Below are 19,786 nucleotides of genomic sequence, written 5' to 3' on the forward strand. Positions count from 1 at the left end.
ATCATATAGACCATGGTGGAAGCACTATTCAGAAAGACCAGAAACAGTGAATTACAGTTATGCAAGCACATCTTTCAAAAAAATATTTATTGCATTAAGTACCAGAATTATTACTGCTGTCAATTTAACTTAATGCAGAGCTCAAAGAGTGGATTTAGCAACTGTCTTTTGTGTCTGGTGCATGAATCTCATCCAGTATATTTCTTATACTTTCTACACAAACCTCTTCTTTTTGTTGTTTCATGCATACTTGTTTCCATATTTCTTCAAATCTTTCATCTGAAATGTTCACACCAATGTTGTGAAGAATTTGTGCTACCTATAAAAGAATACAACTCATGTAATTCTGATTGGTAATTTCTTTAAACTAGACTGTAAAGTCTAGTTTTCACATACATTCGCAATCCACATCCTGGATGATTAACCCATGAAGTTCCCACATCAGTGAAATGGAATCTTATATTGATGAAAACAGTGGTATACAAAACTGTTTTAATAAGGTTGAAACAACTTTAATGTTGAAAATACAAATACGAATACTACTATGTGGAGGATAAATAACTAGAAGTTCTCATAACTTTCTTTATCAATACTAACTTATTAAAATACAATTATGTCCTGACTCATCAGCAGCCATAAAATACTCACTGACTAAACCTTACATTATCAAGTGCACACATGGTTTTGTCTTGCTCTTATGTACTATCAACACGATCATATTGAATATCAAGTACACGCTATTACTCAGCCAAGTAATTTAAATTCTTTTTTACTATTGGATTCTATTGAAGACAACAGCAGGTTTAGAAACACTTTGTTCCTTTTTAACAGGAAACATCACATTACAAAACTGTTTCATAGTCAGAATTGTCATCAATTACTAGAGGCCTATTCACAAACTGATACTATGACACAACTTCAGGTTTTCATGTAATAATTTAGTTAGCTACTAAATGTTTCGAGATATTAATGATCCATGCCAATATAAATCAAAAGAACATCACCAACACTGAAGCAACCTATTTCATGAGTATTGGATGATTTAATGCACTCAGAGATAGTTCTGTACTGCACTCTGTATAGCCTGTGTAGTCTACAATGGAGGATGACATCTCAGGCCACATAACTTCAGAGATCTATCTGGAGCTTGACAGGTACAATGGACTTCTCAGTGAAGCACAAATTCTATTTGCTGTTAGCCATACACTGCACACACAGATTTCCTGCTTGAGAGCTACATTATAAAATGGTAAATGCTCATGTGCATGACAAGCTATTTTAAGGATATTTATGGAACATGACACTATATCTTTTACATCCCCACCACTAATTAGCAACATTTTTTTCTGCAAAATGTATGCACTTCCAGATGTACTTTCATATGACATCCAGTCATTTATCTAATAAAATGACTAGAAGAGATGGACAGTTTGTTAATGTTTCTTTTTCCATTTCAGATTAAAATTTCATATTTTCCTATCGTTGACTCATAAATCATATTTCAATAATTAAGTGATCTCTTTTTTCATTAGAAAATGCTGAGAAATAAAATAGAAAAACCATAAGCAACATAGAACAAGGGGCAACATTGTTTTAGCATTTATGCTGGATGAACTTTGGGTTGCCAAACAAGAGTGGTAGCAGCCCCCAAAGATATCAGTTGAAAAATGCTTTTAAATTGCTATTAGCAAAACCAGGCAGTTCAAGGGAAGACAATCTGGCCAAAATTTTTACTGAAAATTCCTGTGTGACAGAAACTAATTTTACACATCTGCAAAATTCTTTCTCTAGGAAAACAAAAACAACAACAACAAAAAACCTATTTATGCATTTATTTTTATATGATTCTATCTACTGATAGAATTATACAATAATTCATGTGGAAGAGATCTCTGGAGATAATCCATCTAATCATACAATCAAAGAAGGGCTAAATTCATCACTAAACCATATTCCTTGGGATGTGGCTCAGAACTTGAATACATCCAAAGATGGAAATTTCACATCTGTTCTGAATTACAGAATCACAGGATCATAGGGGTTAGAAAGGACCCCTAGAGATCATCTTGTTCAACCGCAAAACACATTCAAAAGAGTAAGCTGCACAGACATGTGTGAAGGCAGGTTTTGAGTATCTCCAGAAAAGGAGACTCCACAAGCTTGTTCCAGTGCTCTGCCACACTCAAAGTAAAGACATTTTTCCTCATGTTCACATGGAATTTCCCGTGTTCCAGTTTGTGCCTGTTTATCTTTGTCCCATCACCAGAGACCACTGAAAAAATCTTAGGCCCAACCTCTTGTCACCCACCCTTCAGATATTTACAAGCATTGATAAAATCCCCTCAGTCTTCTCTTTCCCAGGTTGAACTGGTCCAAGTCTCTCAGCCTTTCCTCATAAGCGAGATGCTCCACACCCCTAAACATCTTCATGGCCCTTCACTGGACTCTCTCCAGTAGTTCCCTGTCTTTCTTAAATTGAGAACCCAGAACTGGATACAGTACTCCAGACCCAAGAGATGGAACACCTCCCCTGTGAAGAGAGGCTGAGAGAGCTGGTGCTCTTCAGCCTGAAGAAGAGAAGGCTCTGGGGAGATCTCATAGCAGCTTTCAATATCAAAATAGGGACTTTAAGAAAGAAGATTACAGACTTTTTAGCAGGCTTTATTGTGGTTGGACAAGGGGAAATGGTTTCATACTATAAGAGTGGATATTTAGATTGGATATAAGAAAGTTTTTCTATGATAAGTGTAGTGAAGCACTGGAGTAGGGTGTCCAGAGAGGTGGTGAATGACCCATCCCTTAAGACATTCAAGGTCAGGCTGGGCAGGGCTCTGAGCAACTGGATCTTGCTGTAGAAGTCCCTGTTCATTGTAAGGGAGTTGGACTAGATGACTTTTAAAGATACCTTCCAACTCAAATGATTCTATGATTCTACATGGCCTCCCCAAGGCAGAGTAGAGGGAGAGGATCACCTCCCTTGACCTGCTGGCCAGCTCTTTCTAACACAGCCCAAGATACCATTGTGCTTTTTAGATACAAGGGCACACCAGTAGCTCATTACCAACCCGCTGTCTACCAGGACACCCAGGTCCTTCTCTACAGAGCTCCTTTACTTTAGGTCAGCCCCTAACCTGATGCATGAGGTTGTTCCTCCCCTGTTCTTCTCACATAACAGAAATGTTTAAAGACAGACTCTGAAGCCCTAAATTATCTTATTAGCATATTGTATAATTAGCATTATTCAACACAGCATTTGAGCATGTGAGCTGCAACAACCTGACATACTTCCTTATATTACGCCTTTCATTGAGATACGACTTCAGTATCTACCATCTTTATGAATAACTTTGAATGTGAAGAGCATATACTTTTCAGGCTTCTGAATGGATATTAAAGGATAGTAATGTCAAAATAATGAATTTCACAATCTATACAACTTTCCAGTTCCCCATGGGTCAAGGCATTGCATTTATCTAGAAAGAAAGTTCTGGAAAAAATGTACTGTACCTCTGCCTTTGGTCTTGATTTAAAGAAGTCTCCTTCATACACTCCCTTTTGACTGAAGATGGAAGGGAACAACAATGCATAAGCATTGGCCTCATCACCATAATTAGTTCTGTCACTAATGCGGCGAATTCGAGGAGCTGGAATATCTGAACGAATAGTTGGAATGCCACATACTGGATAATCTGTGGAAATTAATCAATGGGTAATATGGAAAAGTATGTGAAGAATACTTCCAGGGACAATAAAATATTTTGCTTTAAATAAGAGCAATTTTGATCCTTTGACTCATATAGCTTCAAGAGTTTATATAATTTTCCCCTTCATCTTTACTATTTGTAGGATTCTTACTTCCAAATTCTTACCTCCAGGTATATAACGATACATGAGAATGGGAAATATTTTAGTAACTTTTGAGCACTTTCTTCTAAAAACATTTTTGGATGATTCTAAGGTGATCTCGTTTTCCTATAGTTACAACCTTAATTTCTCAAAAACATAAAATGATTTGAGTTGAAAAGGACCTTAAAGATCACCTAGTTCTAACTCCACTGTCGTGGATAGGTGTGCCTTCCTCTAGACCAGGATGCCCAAAGCCCTAGCCAGCCCAGCTTTGAACACTTACAAGAATGGAACATACACAGCTTCTCTGGGCAGCCTGAATTCCAGAGTCTTGTCACATTCATAGTGAAGATTTTCTTCCTAATGTCTAATCTAAATCTACCCTCTTTTAGTTTAAAAGCATTACTCGCTGTCCCATTACTAATTCCCTGATAAAGACTCTCCCCAGCTTTCCTCTAGGCCCCTTTTAAAAGCTGAAAAGAAACTATAAAGTCTCCCTGGAGCTTTCTCTTCCACATCTCTCAGCCTATCTTCACAGGAAATATCTTCAGGTACTCTGATCATCCTCACTGGTACTAGAACTAGATCTGTTCTAACAGTTTTGTGTCTTTCTTATGTAGGAGTCTCCAGAGCTGAACACAATGTTCCAGGTATGACCACATGAGAGGAGAGGGGATGAATTTGCTCCCTAGACCTGCTGGTCACACTTCTTTTGATGCAGCCCAGAATATGGTCAGTTTTGTGGGCTGCAAGTGCACACTGATGGTTCACATTCAGTTTTTCATACACTAACACCCTCAAGTCCTTTCCCTCAGGGCTGTTCTCATTCTATTAATCATCCAGTCTATATTTGCACTTGAAATTGCCCTGACTCAGGGGCAGGATTCTACACTTGGCCTTGTTTAAGTACATGAGGTTCATATGTGCCCACTTCTCAAGCCTGTCAAGGTCCATCTAGATGGCATCCCTTCTCTCCAGCATGCAACTGCACCATGCAGTTTGGTACTGGCTGAAAACTTGCTGAGAGTATTCAACCCTACTGTCCATGTAACTGACAAAGGTGTTAAAAAAAGGAACACTGCTTGTCACTTGTCTCCACCTGGACGTTGAGCAATTGAGCTAATTGTCAAGGATGTTGTGTGGAACAGCATCAAATGCTTTGTATGTCTACACTAAATTTCAAATTTATCTACAATCTGTGCTAAATGTTTAAACTGATAAATTCCAAGCCACAATCCTAGATTAGATAGAAGTTAATTCACTATTGAACATTAGCAGTATCTGCAGCAATAGTTTTCAAACTTACTCCTGATATTTTCTTAAATAATGCTTAGAAATGTGAGGTACAGTCCATTGAACTTACAGTTTGTTGGAAGACCACCTACTACAGCATTGTACTGGGAAGAAGTTGTCTGATAGTCTGCAAACACACTGTCCGTTGGTCTTGTAAGCGTTTTTGGTGTCTTTCCTGAGCTTTCTGCTTCTTCTGCAAGATATTCTTGCTTCAACAGTGGCTCATCATCTGTCTTGATGTCAGACTGAGGAGGAACATCTAGTTTTTTCCCTGTTAAAGAGAAGTTACAGAATAGCCAGGATTTATTATCAGCACGTTATAAGAGATTTTTAAAAGTTGCTTGAACTTCTCAGAATTTATAAAGTAGATAACATAAGATAAAAAATTTGCATACTTTATAACGATTCTAGGAAATTTTTACTTCCTCCTGGTTTATGAGACAACCTCTAAACACAAAATCTGAAGATGCACAAGCCCATGAGACCTGATGGGATCCATCCCCAGGTTCCGAGGGAACTGGTGGATGAAGCTGCCAAGCAGCTATCCACCATATTTGAAAGGTCACGGTAGTCTGGTGAAGTTCCCACTAATTGAAAAAGGGAAATATAACCTCAGTTTTCAAGAAGGGAAAAAAACAAGATCCAGGGAATTACAGGCCAGTCGGTCTTACCCCTGTGCCTGGAAAGATCATGGAGCACATTCTCCTAAAGGCCCTACTAAGGCAAATGGAAAATAAAGAGGAGGTGATTGGTGGTAACCAATATGGCTTCACCAAGGGTAAGACCTGCCTGACAAGCTTGGTGGTCTTTTATGATGGAGTTACAGCATCAGTAGATAAAGGAAGAACAACCAATGACATCTACCTGGACTTGTGCAAAGCATTTGACACTGTCCTGCATGACATCCTTGTTGGAGAAAAATGGATTTGATGAATGGACCACTTGCAAGTTAAGGATTGGCTGGATGGTCACACTCAGAGAGTTGTGATAAACAGCTCAAGTGGTTATCAGTGATGAGTGGCATTCCTCAGGGATCAGTGTTGGGACTGGAGTTATTGAACAACTTTGTAGATTACATGGACGGTGGGATCAAGGGCACCCTCAGCAGTTTGCAGACAACACCAAGCTGAGTGGTGCAGTTGACACACTAGAGGGAAGGGATGCTATCCTGAGCAGGCTTGAGAGGTGGGCCCAGCCTCATGAAGTTCAGCAAGGCCAAGTGCAACATCCTGCATCTGAGTTGGGGCAATTCCAAGCGCAGATACGGGCTGGGTGGAGAATGCCTTGAGAGCAGCCCTGAGGAGAAGGATTTGAGAGTGTCAACTGACAAGAGAGACAACTTGAGTTGGCAATGTGCAGAATCACAGAATCGTACGGGTTGGAAGGGACCTCCAGAGATCATCAAGTCCAGCACTTGCAGCCCAGTAGGCCAATAGTTTCCTGGGTTGCATCAAGAGAAGTGCGACCAGAAGATCAAGGAAGGAGATTCTGCCCCTCTACTCTGCTCTCATGAGATCCCACCTGGAGTACCAAGTCCAGGTCTGGTCTCCCAACACAAAAAGGATATGGAGTTGTTGGAGCAGGTCCAGAGGAGGGCTACAAAGATGATCAGAGGGCTGGAGCACCTCCCCTATGAGGACAGGCTGAGAGAGCTGGGGCTCTTTGGCATGGAGAAGGCTCTGAGGAAACCCTATAGCAGCCTTCTTGTATCTGAAGGAGGCCTGCAGGAAAGCTGGAGAGAAACTTGCCCTTTTATAAGGGCAAGTAGCAATAGAATGGGGGGAAAGAGTTTTAAACTGGGAGAGTAGATTTAGACTAGATATTAGGATGAAATTCTTTACTGTGAGGGTAGTGAGACACCAGAACAGGTTGCCCAGTGAGGTTGTGGGTGCCCCCTCCCTGGAAGTATGTAAGGCCAGGCTGGATGGGGCTTTGAGTAACCTGGTCTAGAGAGAGATGTCCCTGCCTATAGCAGGGTTTGGAACTAGATGATCTTAAAGTTCCCTTCCGACCCGAACCATTCTACGATCATATGAAAACCACTCCAGGGTTCTGTAATTTGTATATATCTCTCTGCTATCACTGGCCAACATTGTTTGGCATGAAAGGGCTATATGCACTCTGTAAATCCTGCTCTTCTAATGGAGAACCTAGTCTACTTCAGAAGGATTCTTGCTGCTGTAGCAACAAGCTCAACTACGTAATCTCTCAGTATTAATTCACCTACCTTTTGTGATTACTTTTTCTTCAAATTCTTCTACAGCCTTTTTGTCTTTCCAATTCAGAAAGTTTGCAAATTCCTGATAATTAATGAAACCGTCTTTATCCAAATCACAATAGTCAAATAAGGAATCCAAGAGCTCACTATCCAGATTCAGATTAAGTTGAAAACGGGACTTCCTCAGGTCGTTTTTGTCTATCATCCCATCACCATTCTATTATAAATAAAATAGTTGTTATAACAACTGTTATAAAAATACTCTAACATATATGTGTACATATATGTATATATGTAGCCACACCATTTCAAAAGAGCACCAAAAAATCCACAAGTAAATCAGAAACTCAGAATCAGAATACAAGAGTAATAATTAATAATTTTTACCCAAATAATACAGCGACTTCAGATTAAAATTCAGTGTGATAATCTACTGTGACAAAATAGCAATCTAATTACAAATTTTAAAGGAAAACCAAGATTTCTTTTGAAAGTCAGGCATCAAACATTTTGCATACACTATCATTAATGTTATGTATGAAATAGAAATAATATTTTTATCCAGAGGGAAAAAAAAAGAGAGATTTGAAATTCTGGTGCTTGGCAATGCAGCAAAGAATTACAGTTTGGAGGAAAACATCAATAAAATTATTTTATCATTTTTCTTCTGAGGTGATATAAAAATAAATTATGAGGAGATAAAAAATGGTAAGGTTATTCTTTCTTACTCTTCTCCCATGTTTGTCTTTATCTTGGAATCTCCAAATACTATTGGGTAAAATTGTTGCAGTATCTATTTTGATAAGTGGCAATTTGAGAAGCTGGTTTTTAGAAGACTGTTTTCTTTAGGAGATCCAACTTATCACTATAGTATATGATCCGGCCTATGCAGTGATTTGCCAGCCAGTGCCTATGATTTTATGTTAAGTATAGAGCCAGTACAGCAACTATAACTTTCCAGAATTTTTCATTTGATTTTTGGGTCTGGGCTGTTAGGTTGTTTCTTTTTGGTTGGTTGGTTTTTATATAGTTGTAGTAACTAAGCTATCTTGTCTTCATATTCTTCTTTTATATTTGCTTTGTTATTATTATTCTTCACGTATGCACCTCTACAACACAGAAATACTAATGACACACAATACACTTACTTTATTTTTTTCCAAAACACTAACCTTATCATAATGCCTGAATGCTTCTAGTAACATGTCAAAATTTTCATAGTTAGCTTTCTTCAAACACTGTCTAACTGCAGCTAAGACAGCTCTCTCTCTGTCTTTGCCACGGAGGAACTCACTTGGAACCCTACAGTGAAGAAGATCTCCAACGCCTATAAAAGTAAACACTTCCTCGATTAGTTACACATATATAGAAAATAGACATTTTAAAAAACGACTGAGTGTCTAGAGTAGAAGAATTTTAATTTCAAGATGCTGATTTTATTCAGTGCAGAATATTTGATAAGGCCATCTCATTAAAAGATCACACATTTTCACTACTGACATGCAGTTAATACTGAATATTTTGAAACATCTTTATAGCATAATATAGTAAGAGTTACTTAATGTCCAAATAGTTGAGAACAAAATAAAATACATTATTAATGCATCACTACCAGCTTGTCATGTTTCAGGATAATCACAAGAACCAGTAGAAAATACAATGTAATACCTGCAAGGGCTTCAATATCACTGATTTCTAAAATACAAAACTGTTCTTGGCACTATTCTTGTGTAATTCTTTCAATTTTCTATGTATCTTAACACCGTTGGCATTTTCAAACACTCTGACACACTGATCTACAATTTTCTTCCAAGTCCCCACTACAACACTGAAGGCAATATGGAGTGCAAGAAATTCAGAGTCCAACTAGCAAATAAGTGTAGTTCACCTAACCCCATTCAAACAGGAATATACATGCACTATTTTCTATATGTTAAAAATTAATTTTTGCTGTCATTCTGCTTTCTTTTGTTTGTTCAGTTCCTTCTGAAGTTCCTTATAAGGCAAGCATACCTACACATATAAGAAGTCACTTAATACCCAACAGAGTAAAGCAGGTACACAGGCTTACGCAGAATTTAAAATAAGTACTCTGGTCTTGACTTAAATAAATAAAGAATGACTTAAATAAATTTGAACCACTTAATTTTTGTTGCTTAACTATTTGCAGCAATTTCCTTTGCTGCAGCTTCCAAGTCATTAATAATTATATCAAAATATCAGAAATTCTAACAACTGTTATTTGAGTTCAGCAGCTTTCAAAATTTTGTCACAATGAAAATTAATCTTTTTTTTTCCCCTCATTCCATTTTCTGTCTCTCTACCAATGTCTATACATTCCTATTTTTCAACTATTGTTTGTTATTTTTACTCTTCTGAAAATATACTAGAAAAATCATTGTGAGGAAAGACACATAATTGATGCAAATATCCATTTTTAGTTTGTCACTTAGATGTCAATATGAGTTTCTCACACTCTCCTCTCCTGCCTCAGATACAAAAGCTTAAAAAAATACTAACTAAAAAAAAATAATAAAAGTTGCTTCATTTCTTCTCAAATCGCCCCTCCAAAACTTTAGTGTTATCCTTAGGAGTTTGTGAAAACTATATACTATATTACTTCAGCATAGTTTCATCAACAAGTTAAGATTTTATTCTGCCACTGTAAGACTTACCATATTCATCTGGACGGAGTAACATTCCAAAGGTATGGTCTGCAGGAACATTCATTGTTTCTGCTATACTGTCAATGTGCACATTTCTTTGTTATTTGTCAAATAGTTTATTAGTGGCTAAAATAAACTGTAAGTCATCATTAAAGAAACATGCTCACCTGTTATATAACTAGGAATTATATACATAATTAACTTGGATTTGTTTTCATTAGTACACTGCTTTAAAGTTATAACTGCAGAAAAGCATCCTGCTATATACATTTAGAAAATTGGCTGTTAAACAGAACTAAGTGTAAACATTAATATTTACTTGTGTTCAAAAAGGTAATAGGAAAAAGCATTTGAATATTAAAATAAATTGTTTTTCTATAAAAATGATAGAAATTAAAGAGTGAGAAATGCTTTATAGTATACCTGACAGATATTATTTAGGACAAACCAGATCTCCATCTGAAAAAGTGTCTCCAAAACAAACCACTTTTGACAACAGTAGAAAGATTTATTTACATCTGCTTTTTCACACCTAACGTTTTCTACAAAGTAGCAATACAAAATAGCAACAAAGCAAATATCCACACAGAAAACCTGACCCCATTTTTTTAATAGAAAATTGAGATGATGTTGATGACTCTAAGAACTTATTTCTTCATCTAAAGAAGATGCAGAGTTCATTTTATCTTTGTGTTTAATAATTAAAAATTTGTTACATGAATTAGAAGTCTCTGTCTAAACTGAAAAGAGGAGTAGTGCTTGCTTCTGAAAATAACAACAACAACAAACAAAAAGCACATAACTACAGAGATGGAAGCATGGTAACTGAAATACTACTGTGCGTTTTTCTCCTTTTCATACTACACATATGATTAAATGTTGTTAGGTTACACCTTTCCCGTAGAATTAGTGCTGGATTTGAGCTTGTACAGCAATCTGTATTCCCTGACTGACCACACTGCCTTATACAGCTCACAATCTAAGTCTACTTCACAGTGAGGACAGAAAGGACAGAGGATAAACTGGCTCTCTCTACAGAAAGGGAAACATGCTCACTCCTAATGGGAACTATCAGCATAATCCATCAGAGTCACTTTGAGCCTGTGATTTTGAATGCAAAATTAAATTTGGTACAAAAGTTAATAATGTTCTGGGTCCCCAGACAGTTGTAAAGAAATACCAAACATCTGTAAAGACAATCTTTGCATTCAGCAGCGCCAGTTTAGTAGCACAGCTGGATCCTGATCATGCCGTGCCATAAGACTACCACAGTTCACCATAAGCACTCTTTTGAGAACTAAAACAGTTGTTGGAAATCACCCAAGGTTCATGAAGCACTGTAACAATATGATTAAGTACATGGTGCTAGATAATATTACAGTTTAGTTTCACATCCAACTGAATACAGATGGACTAAAGCAGATCAACAAATCCAGTGTCAGAGTAAGCAAAATGGTTGTTGCCAAACAATACGAGACATTTCAGTTCTTTCAAATCTTCCCAAAAGCAAAAGACTAAATAAATAAACACTTCATGATATAGCCACAACACAGCCTTCATTACTTACTTTCACAGTGAGGGCACGCAGAGTCCCATCTTGTAATTAAGCACTACAGTAGAAGCTTAGAACACAAATCTATATATTGCTTACCTAAGACAGAAAAAGAAACTGGAGGCTGGGAAAGTGTGTATAAATTTTGTTCTTGGAAGGTATCTTTGCTTACTTACGGATCAAGGACTTTTCCAATCTGAGGCTGAAATTTTTCCTTGAAGTCATCAATTCTTTTGGACACAATTTTTGCTGCTCTTTTCCTGTGAATGTTAAGAGAACTCACAAGCAATTGCTTAACAATATTCTACAACCACTCAATAATATTAAAAAAACACATATACTAAAAGGAAACAGCAACTTTTTGCAAGGGAAATACAATTTAGGAACTGAAAATCGTTATATTTAAAAAATCAAAGATATCTTTATGTAACATGAAGGAAATGCCAAGTTTTATGTCTTCATACTATAGCAGAATAGATTTGAATAAATTATTCCGAAAACTAGTCCTTGCATTTACCTTTCAGTTCAATAAATCTAACAAACTGAAGGATAGCAAGATAAAAAAATTATATTCAATATGAAGACTCTTTTTTAAAACTCATACTGCTAATTTACTACTTAACTCACTGTAACTTACAATTGCCAATCATAGAGCCAATTTAAGGATTTGGATACATTTCGTCCATCTTCGAAGTGAGGGGTTTCTATTCCATACACATAAGACTTGTTGAAGTTTGGTGAGTCATACTTCCTATTTATTGCTTCCCCTATTAAAGAAAAAAAAATAATTGTTTCAACTTGTTTAAAACACTTCAGCAGGAGAAATATACAAAAACAACAACAGCAACAAAGCATATTCATTCATAAAATAATAAAGAAAAAAAAGTAAAATAATAAAGAAAAAAAATAAATTCCTAATTATTATTCTCAATAAAAGACAAGAAATTTGTGTAATTCATACAACACTTAAGTATTTCAGATTAATCTCATTTTCAAAAGAGCAGACTAAAGGCAACAAAAAAGCCACAAAAACTACTTGAGTTATAAAACAGCTGGATGTCCAAAATGCTTTTTATGTCTAAATAAAGACAAAAGAAAATCCTAACAGAATTAATGAAAAAATAGTAGATTGTTTAATCATGCAAATGAAACCACTTTTTAATTCTGCATTTAAGCAGAAACAAATGCCATTCAATGTGTTATTTATTAAAACAATTAAGCAAAAAAGTATTTTGACTTGCTGCACTTTTGGATAGATATTTCCTATGTTGAATTAGTAGGAATTTTGCAGTAAAGTCAGTGGGAAAAAAGATATTGCACTACATGTTTATGAATCTGTTAATCCAGATTTGCCTGTTTTATGTACAAGAACATCACTTCAGTACTCTGTGTAACAGAGTAACAAGCATCTGTAACCCATCACAGAAGAAAAATAGCATTTCACAAGTGCCACTCATCCAAGTAGAGATCAGTGGTGAGTGGCATTCCTCAGGGATCAGTGTTGGGACTGGAGTTATTGAACAACTTTGTAGATTACGTGGATGGTGGGATCAAGGGTACCCTCAGCAAGTTTGCAAACAACACCAAGCTGAGTGGTGCAGTTGACACACTAGAGGGAAGGGATGCTATCCTGAGCAGGCTTGAGAGGTGGGCCCAGCCTCATGAAGTTCAGCAAGGCTAAGTGCAACATCCTGCATCCAGGTTGGGTTGGGTGGAGAATGCCTTGAGAGCAGCCCTGAGGAAAATGATTTGGGAGGTTGTGGATGCTCCCTCCCTGGAAGCATTCAAGGCCAGGCTGGATGGGGCTTTGAGCAAACTGGTCTAAAGGGAGATGTCCCTGCCTTTAGCAGGGTGTTTGGAACTAGATAATCATAAAGGTCCCTTCCGACCCGAACCATTCTATGATTCCATGGTTTTTTTTCTGCATTTTCAATCACTTTTTGAAAAGAATTGCAAGTTAAATTTTTTTAAAAAATTTATCCATGCCTGCTTACTAATAAAGCCTTCCTCTGGCTGTATTGTTGCAGGGAACATTTATGTTTTGTTCAAAACTGAAGCATATCATTGATTTTCTATTCCCTTTTACATAAAAACAGTTTGTTTTCCTGCTGCTTAGTTTGTCTGCTCTTGTCTTGACTTCTCTATGGTCTTGTGGATAGAAGTTATAAAGAAGACCGAAACAGGTAATTCCACTAAAACACCTAATAAAGTTGGGGAGGAGAGGAAAGAAAATTACATTTGGCCAATTTATAGCAATGGTGCCATATTCTGCAAAAGCAGAATTTCTCAGTGAGAGACCACAGTACTATAATTTCACTTCTCTGAAAACAGCCTCCAAATGAAATTATTCATTATTACAACTGAAATATCTATTTCACAGTTTCTTACATTCTGAGCCAACACCTACTAAATTGTTGGTACTAGCACAATGGCCAACTTTACTGTAATGCCAATTTTATAGATCTATAACATAAGTTTCAAATGTAAGTGGAAAAGATGGACATGGGAAAAACAGAAGTGGTGGCCTAACAAATGCATGTGCTGCCTATTTTCCAGTGTTCCTGCGTAGACCCACAAGATAAACGATAACTACTAAGGAACACTTCAAATAAGTATAACTCCTGAAGCAGTGTAGGTACAGCCCATTGGAAGACTATAAACCAAGACTGTGGGACAGACTCACAGGCACTATGCAGCAGGTTGAGGAATTTGCATTTCAGAGCGCCAGACAGCACACTGAAATTCTTCCTAGTAACCAGAGCTTGATATCGAGCTCCTATCAGAAGACCTAAATTTTGTATCCTCGTGTAACAGAGGAACCAGAAGAAAAAGTAATGGGACAGGCTGGGCGCACAGTATGCACCTCTGAGCCTGAGACTGCTCAGACATAGATAACAGGCATAGATAACGCTGAAGTCACTAAGCAACCAGAGCATCTAGATGTTTCTGCATTCTTGGGGATACTTTGTTTTTCAGATAGCTCCCAACCAAAATCAGTCTTTCAGCACCTTCATTAAGCTCTATGTGTGTGCCTAACACACTGACAATGAACCTACAATTCTAGAAACGGGTACTCTTCTCAGTTGCATATCTGATTGTTTTTTTTTTTTTTTTCCACTATTGCTTTTAAAATGATTTATATTTTATTATATTAATAAACAAATAAACAGTAATTGCTTACATCTCAAAAATCATGTGTGATATATTTTGAAGATGCAATGAGATTCAGATTTATATTAAGTCTTCTTATGTTGCTACTTACTAGCCTTTGAACAGATCACAATAATAATCATTGTGAACATACCAGAATAATAATCATTGTGTGACACAACATACAAATCATGTCCCTCTCTGGCTTCTTTATCTACTTCTGCAAAAGTTTTTGGAGGATTTATAAGCTCCCCAGCTGATACATCTGAAAAGAAAAGAACACATATATGGGTTTATTGTTGATTTGTTTTTAAATCTGAAATAGTATTTATTGGAGAAGATGCTAATACTTGGAAATATGGAAATATGGAAATAGTGGAAATATGACATTTTTAAATCATCCCTGCAGAAAATCAATAAAATCAATAGGAATCTTGTAACATGATAACATGGGAATAAAGCAAGAATCACAGAAACTGAGATGAATGTAAATGTTGCAAAGGGACTACATGGTGAACACATATGTGATCTGCTCGCATATATGGAGGAAAGATTGACAGGTCAAGGTAATATATTATACACAGCAAAAAGCCCTATTAGTTACAAAATGTTTCAGATGTCTGTTTGTTTATCATAACTGAAAAAACACCAGTATATTTTTATGCCTTTCAGTATCTTTTGTAATGACTTTTCTGCTAAACAAGAATTGTTGGAAGCATACAATTTAGGCTAAATATTAAATTGCATACTATCTTTTATTTACAAGAAGTATGTTTTAGCATTACTTTTGCCAACCTCGGATAATTTTTGTTCCAAATGTGGTATTGATTATATCCAAGCCCTCGGGTAACATAGCAGATTGATCATGTGACCTGCCCAAAGGTGCTTCACGATTACTGAAGTAGATTGCCTCTTTTCTGTCTTGTAATTTTTGTTGAAAATTAGTTTTGGGAAGTGGATTTATCAATGAACCTGCCTAAAGATGTCACAAACAACAAAAGAGACAAGAAAACCAGCAAATTTTAATCTTTCACACATCAGGACAGCTAACTCCTCACATCCACAAGAACAGCAGATTGATACTAAGTCTTCTAAAGATGTTTTAGATTATTAGACTCATAATTTCTTCTAACAAGTTGTAATACAGAACTGTATTGTTAGATAAGGTCATTAATAATCAGTGCTATGCTAAATGTCCAGCAAAATAAAACACAGACTCTAAGATGGAATTTTTAATTTTATACAGGATTTTTCATTTGTTGATAAATAAAATTTCAGACTATAGTTTTTCTGCTTTTAATATATATTATAATATATATAGATATAGTATATTAGAAACCATTGTGAAATTACAAATTACAATATGACAAAACTGAAGCGTGAAAATGATATAACTATAACATCTTTTGAATGTCTCCTAGTGCTTATGAGGAAAGACATCTGTCATCTTAGTGGTTAAGTCCATTCACTAAACATCTACTCTCAGTTCTGCCCATGCATATTTTAAGATACAGACTAATACTGCGATCCAAAAGGAAGTATCAACAGAAAGGAGTTTAGGAGGATTTCTCAAAGCTTAACACTAATTTGGACACAATGTCTCCCCAGAAGGCTTGGGTCAATAGCAATTATTTGTAAGCTTAGGTCAACACAAAGAGAATAATAAAATATCAAAAAAGTAAAAAAGGTTCAAAAAATATCAGAAGGGCTACACTGATCTTCTCAAACCATACAGTTTTTCAGACTGGCCATCAAAATAATGGGGACCCTAAAGAGGATTTGTTATTAAATATTTGGTGAATGTTATATAGATACATATTGGATAGGGGAGAAAAAAATGTAGTAATAGATATAATTATCCAAATCCATGCTTAGAAAACTCACTGCCTCCAACTCTTCCTCCAGTTAACATTTAATTAATAATACAAATTAAAATGGCCTTCCACAGATGATACAGACTAAACTAGGCAATCTATTCAACGTAAAACTTCTGAGGAGGTACAGTACAAGTCCAATTTTTTTAATTGTTACTATTATATTGGATATGCCTAATGAATGTGCTAGTCAACATCCTCAATTATCAGGTCCTAGGTTTTCCAACCTAGAGACTAAGCCTATAAGGTTTTGCCTAAGCTTCTTCATTTGCTAAACTGAAAACCGTTAATGTACAAGCCCTGCTGACAAGACATACCAGCAAGTGCTATTTTACTAACAAATAACTACTTTCAGAAATTTGAATAAAATTACCAAAAGCTCTTCAGTTGTTTGATTACATCTTACAAAAACAATTTCTGAGTAATATACACAAAATAGATTGACATGTCCAAAATAGCACTTTTTAACTAACAAAATCATTTACAACTCAAAAGAAAGAAAGAATACGTAAAAAAATTGCTGAAGAATCTCTGGCAATAGTTTACTTGCTAAGAGCTCAACAAGTCACATTCTTACAGCAACTGAAGAACCTGATGCTATGCCGTGTGTCAAGTGAGCTGCAACATCAGGATCATCTGCTCTGCCATAGAATATTCTTTCAGCACCAGGAGCTGGATTTGTCATATTGCGAAACTTCTTCACAACAGCTGGAGTAGCAGGCTATATGTAAGGCAAAGAAAATAACGATTTTACAGAAGATTTCCATAATACAATAGCAAAAAGCCAATTCAGTGTGATTCCACAGATGTACGAGCAAAACAGAAAGATGTTTTAGGACTATAACACATGCCTGCATTGCTGCAGGTGCAGATACTCTGAACAAAAGGTCAACACAACCCAGTCTAAATTTAATCAAATCACCAATAGAAGTCAGGAAAGAGTATCTGAGCTTTACCTTTCTGATTTAGGCTTTAAGTGGATAAAAGCTTCCTTATATATGTTACATTTACCAACTTAAGAAACTTTTAACCTAATCTACAACAATTCCCCCATCAATTAAGCAATTTCAGAAATTACTTCAACAACCGTCTTGTTTTGTTGGTTTTTTTTATGCATTCATTTAAAGGGAGAGCTGCCAGTGAAAGGATGCAGTTTCTAATTCTTCAAGGAGACTGGGAAGAGAGCATGGGAAACACAACTCTAACAGGGCAACCTTGATGAAGGAGAAGGTCCTCTATCAGAAGTAATAACAACTCTTCAAAATAATCACTGTAATTGTATCAACAGAGAAAAATGGTGGTGTAAAACAATCTTCTTTAATCCACCATAAGAGGGTATGATGAATTTTGTAAAATATACAGACAGAAAAAAAAATTATAAACTTCTACATGCCTACCAGCTATTTTCTGTGATCCCTTTAAACAATAGCTGTAGAAAAATATGACCGTGGGTTCACTGATGTTCTTTATTTAAAAAAACACTATGAGGTAAGAGAAATAACAGATTTTGGGCCTGAGAGCACAATCACTAATGTGAAATCATACAGTAACTTAAAAGTGAGAATCTCAAAAGCACACTCACCCTGGGTAAAGCTTCAGTGAGGCACTGTGCAGCCGTATCACCAGTTGGAAACAACTTCCCAGCCTAAGCAACACAACCAAAAAAACAAGGTGTAACTAAGCCAAATGCTCCAACATCTCGTACAAGATGGCTAATTGTCCCACTCCATTAAAAAGATCACCAGCTGCCTTTGTTTCAGCCTCAAGGCCAGACTATGACCCTGGTAAGGCATAGAAAGCGTGTAGGTTTCACTCACAGCTGAGATGTGGGGAAATCTGTCCGTGAAACTCCCCTGGTAGACAGGCTGTGGCGGACCCGCCATGGTGCAAGTGGGGCGGTTTACCCGCTGGCCTGGTAACGGTCATGCCCCAGGTGCCACCTCCAGCTTCTGCCACACCTCCCCAACAGCCAGCGCACACTGATGACCTGCTGGACTCCAGGGGAACACCAACACAAGTATCAAACTTGCCCAGTGGAAACAGATACAGATTGTTTCCAAAAAGTAGCTTAGGTAAAGCAGATGAATTTTCGCTGCTGTTTAAAGCTCCTCTGCTTTCAGAAAGGCTGATTTCCTCTCAGGCGACATCAGTAAACTCCCCCCTTCCTCCCAACAAAACAATGGCAAAAACAATTCTAGGTAAATGTACGTACCTTATCTGTAATTAATTAACAAACATTACCAGCTGCTGCCATTTTAGTCACAGTTCTAACATTTGTTTGATAAAGAAATTAACTGAATGCTGAGCTCTGAGGATTCTGTCCTACAAATGGCAGGCAGGAGGTTGGCTGTGGCTCCTGTGGGGTGAACAGCCTGCCTGATGTCGGGGATGCCTGGCCACCTACTCCAGTGATGCATGTCCATCGTGTGATCTGTGAGCATGTGTGACCACAGCATAATCTTTTGCAGGTAACATACGTTCTCAGCTCTAATTTAGCAGTGGCTATTGCTGGCATCCTTTTTCAAGAGTAGATGGTTTTTTTGTTGTAAGAATGATGGTACAAAGCCAGTAATGTAGAAAAATTGTGACCAGTTGGCAAATAAACTTTAGGAAATTCTTAAAATGTTCGGTTTACTTATACCTCCTTCAAACATTTGTGTTGTTATTTTTAAATGTTCCTGACAAGTAATATAATGATTAACTATAATCATTAGATTACTTGTTATGCCTTAGTGTGCAACCTGTTCCCCTATTAAATACAATTTCTACCTAGTAAAGACCAAACTATGATTTAAATAAGCCAGCCTGTTAGAAATGAGGGATGGATTTTATCTGATTGAAAGGAGTAACTGGGCAAGAATAAAACTGTCAGCAGAAGAGGGAACTACTTATTCAGGGAGAGAACAAAGCATAGTATTGCAAGCCTATACACTAAAATGAGCATATACAAAAAGCTGGAACAAGGACTTGAACTTTTACTGTTTCATGTGTTTGCATTTCTACTTGGCTTGTACTCAAGGTATCATCACTTTATACATTGCTACTTCTGATTTCTTTTATTTTACAGTGTTTTTCCCCAACAGGTGGCTACACTGTCTAACTGAAAGAATCCCTTCAGCCTTGCTGAAAAAATAATGACTGGCATTGGGAAAGCAATACCTATTGCAGAAACAAGTAGAGAAATCCC

General features: G+C 36.7%; 1 protein-coding gene across 1 annotated transcript; it reads right to left on the minus strand.

Moving 5' to 3' along the window:
* Positions 1-154: 154 nt before the first annotated feature.
* EFHB (EF-hand domain family member B) lies at positions 155-18,482 on the minus strand. Its single transcript, XM_048951473.1, has 13 exons — positions 18,417-18,482; positions 18,182-18,244; positions 17,177-17,320; positions 15,521-15,701; positions 14,880-14,990; positions 12,213-12,342; positions 11,752-11,835; positions 10,033-10,100; positions 8,530-8,684; positions 7,367-7,574; positions 5,210-5,410; positions 3,508-3,689; positions 155-319 (listed from the first exon to the last, which is right to left on the minus strand). The coding sequence occupies exons 1-13, from the start codon at positions 18,480-18,482 to the stop codon at positions 155-157; spliced, it is 1,758 nt and encodes a 585-aa protein (XP_048807430.1).
* Between the last annotated feature and the right edge of the window lie 1,304 nt (positions 18,483-19,786).

Source organism: Lagopus muta, chromosome 7 (assembly GCF_023343835.1).
Source record: "Lagopus muta isolate bLagMut1 chromosome 7, bLagMut1 primary, whole genome shotgun sequence".
Classification (NCBI taxonomy): domain Eukaryota; kingdom Metazoa; phylum Chordata; class Aves; order Galliformes; family Phasianidae; genus Lagopus; species Lagopus muta.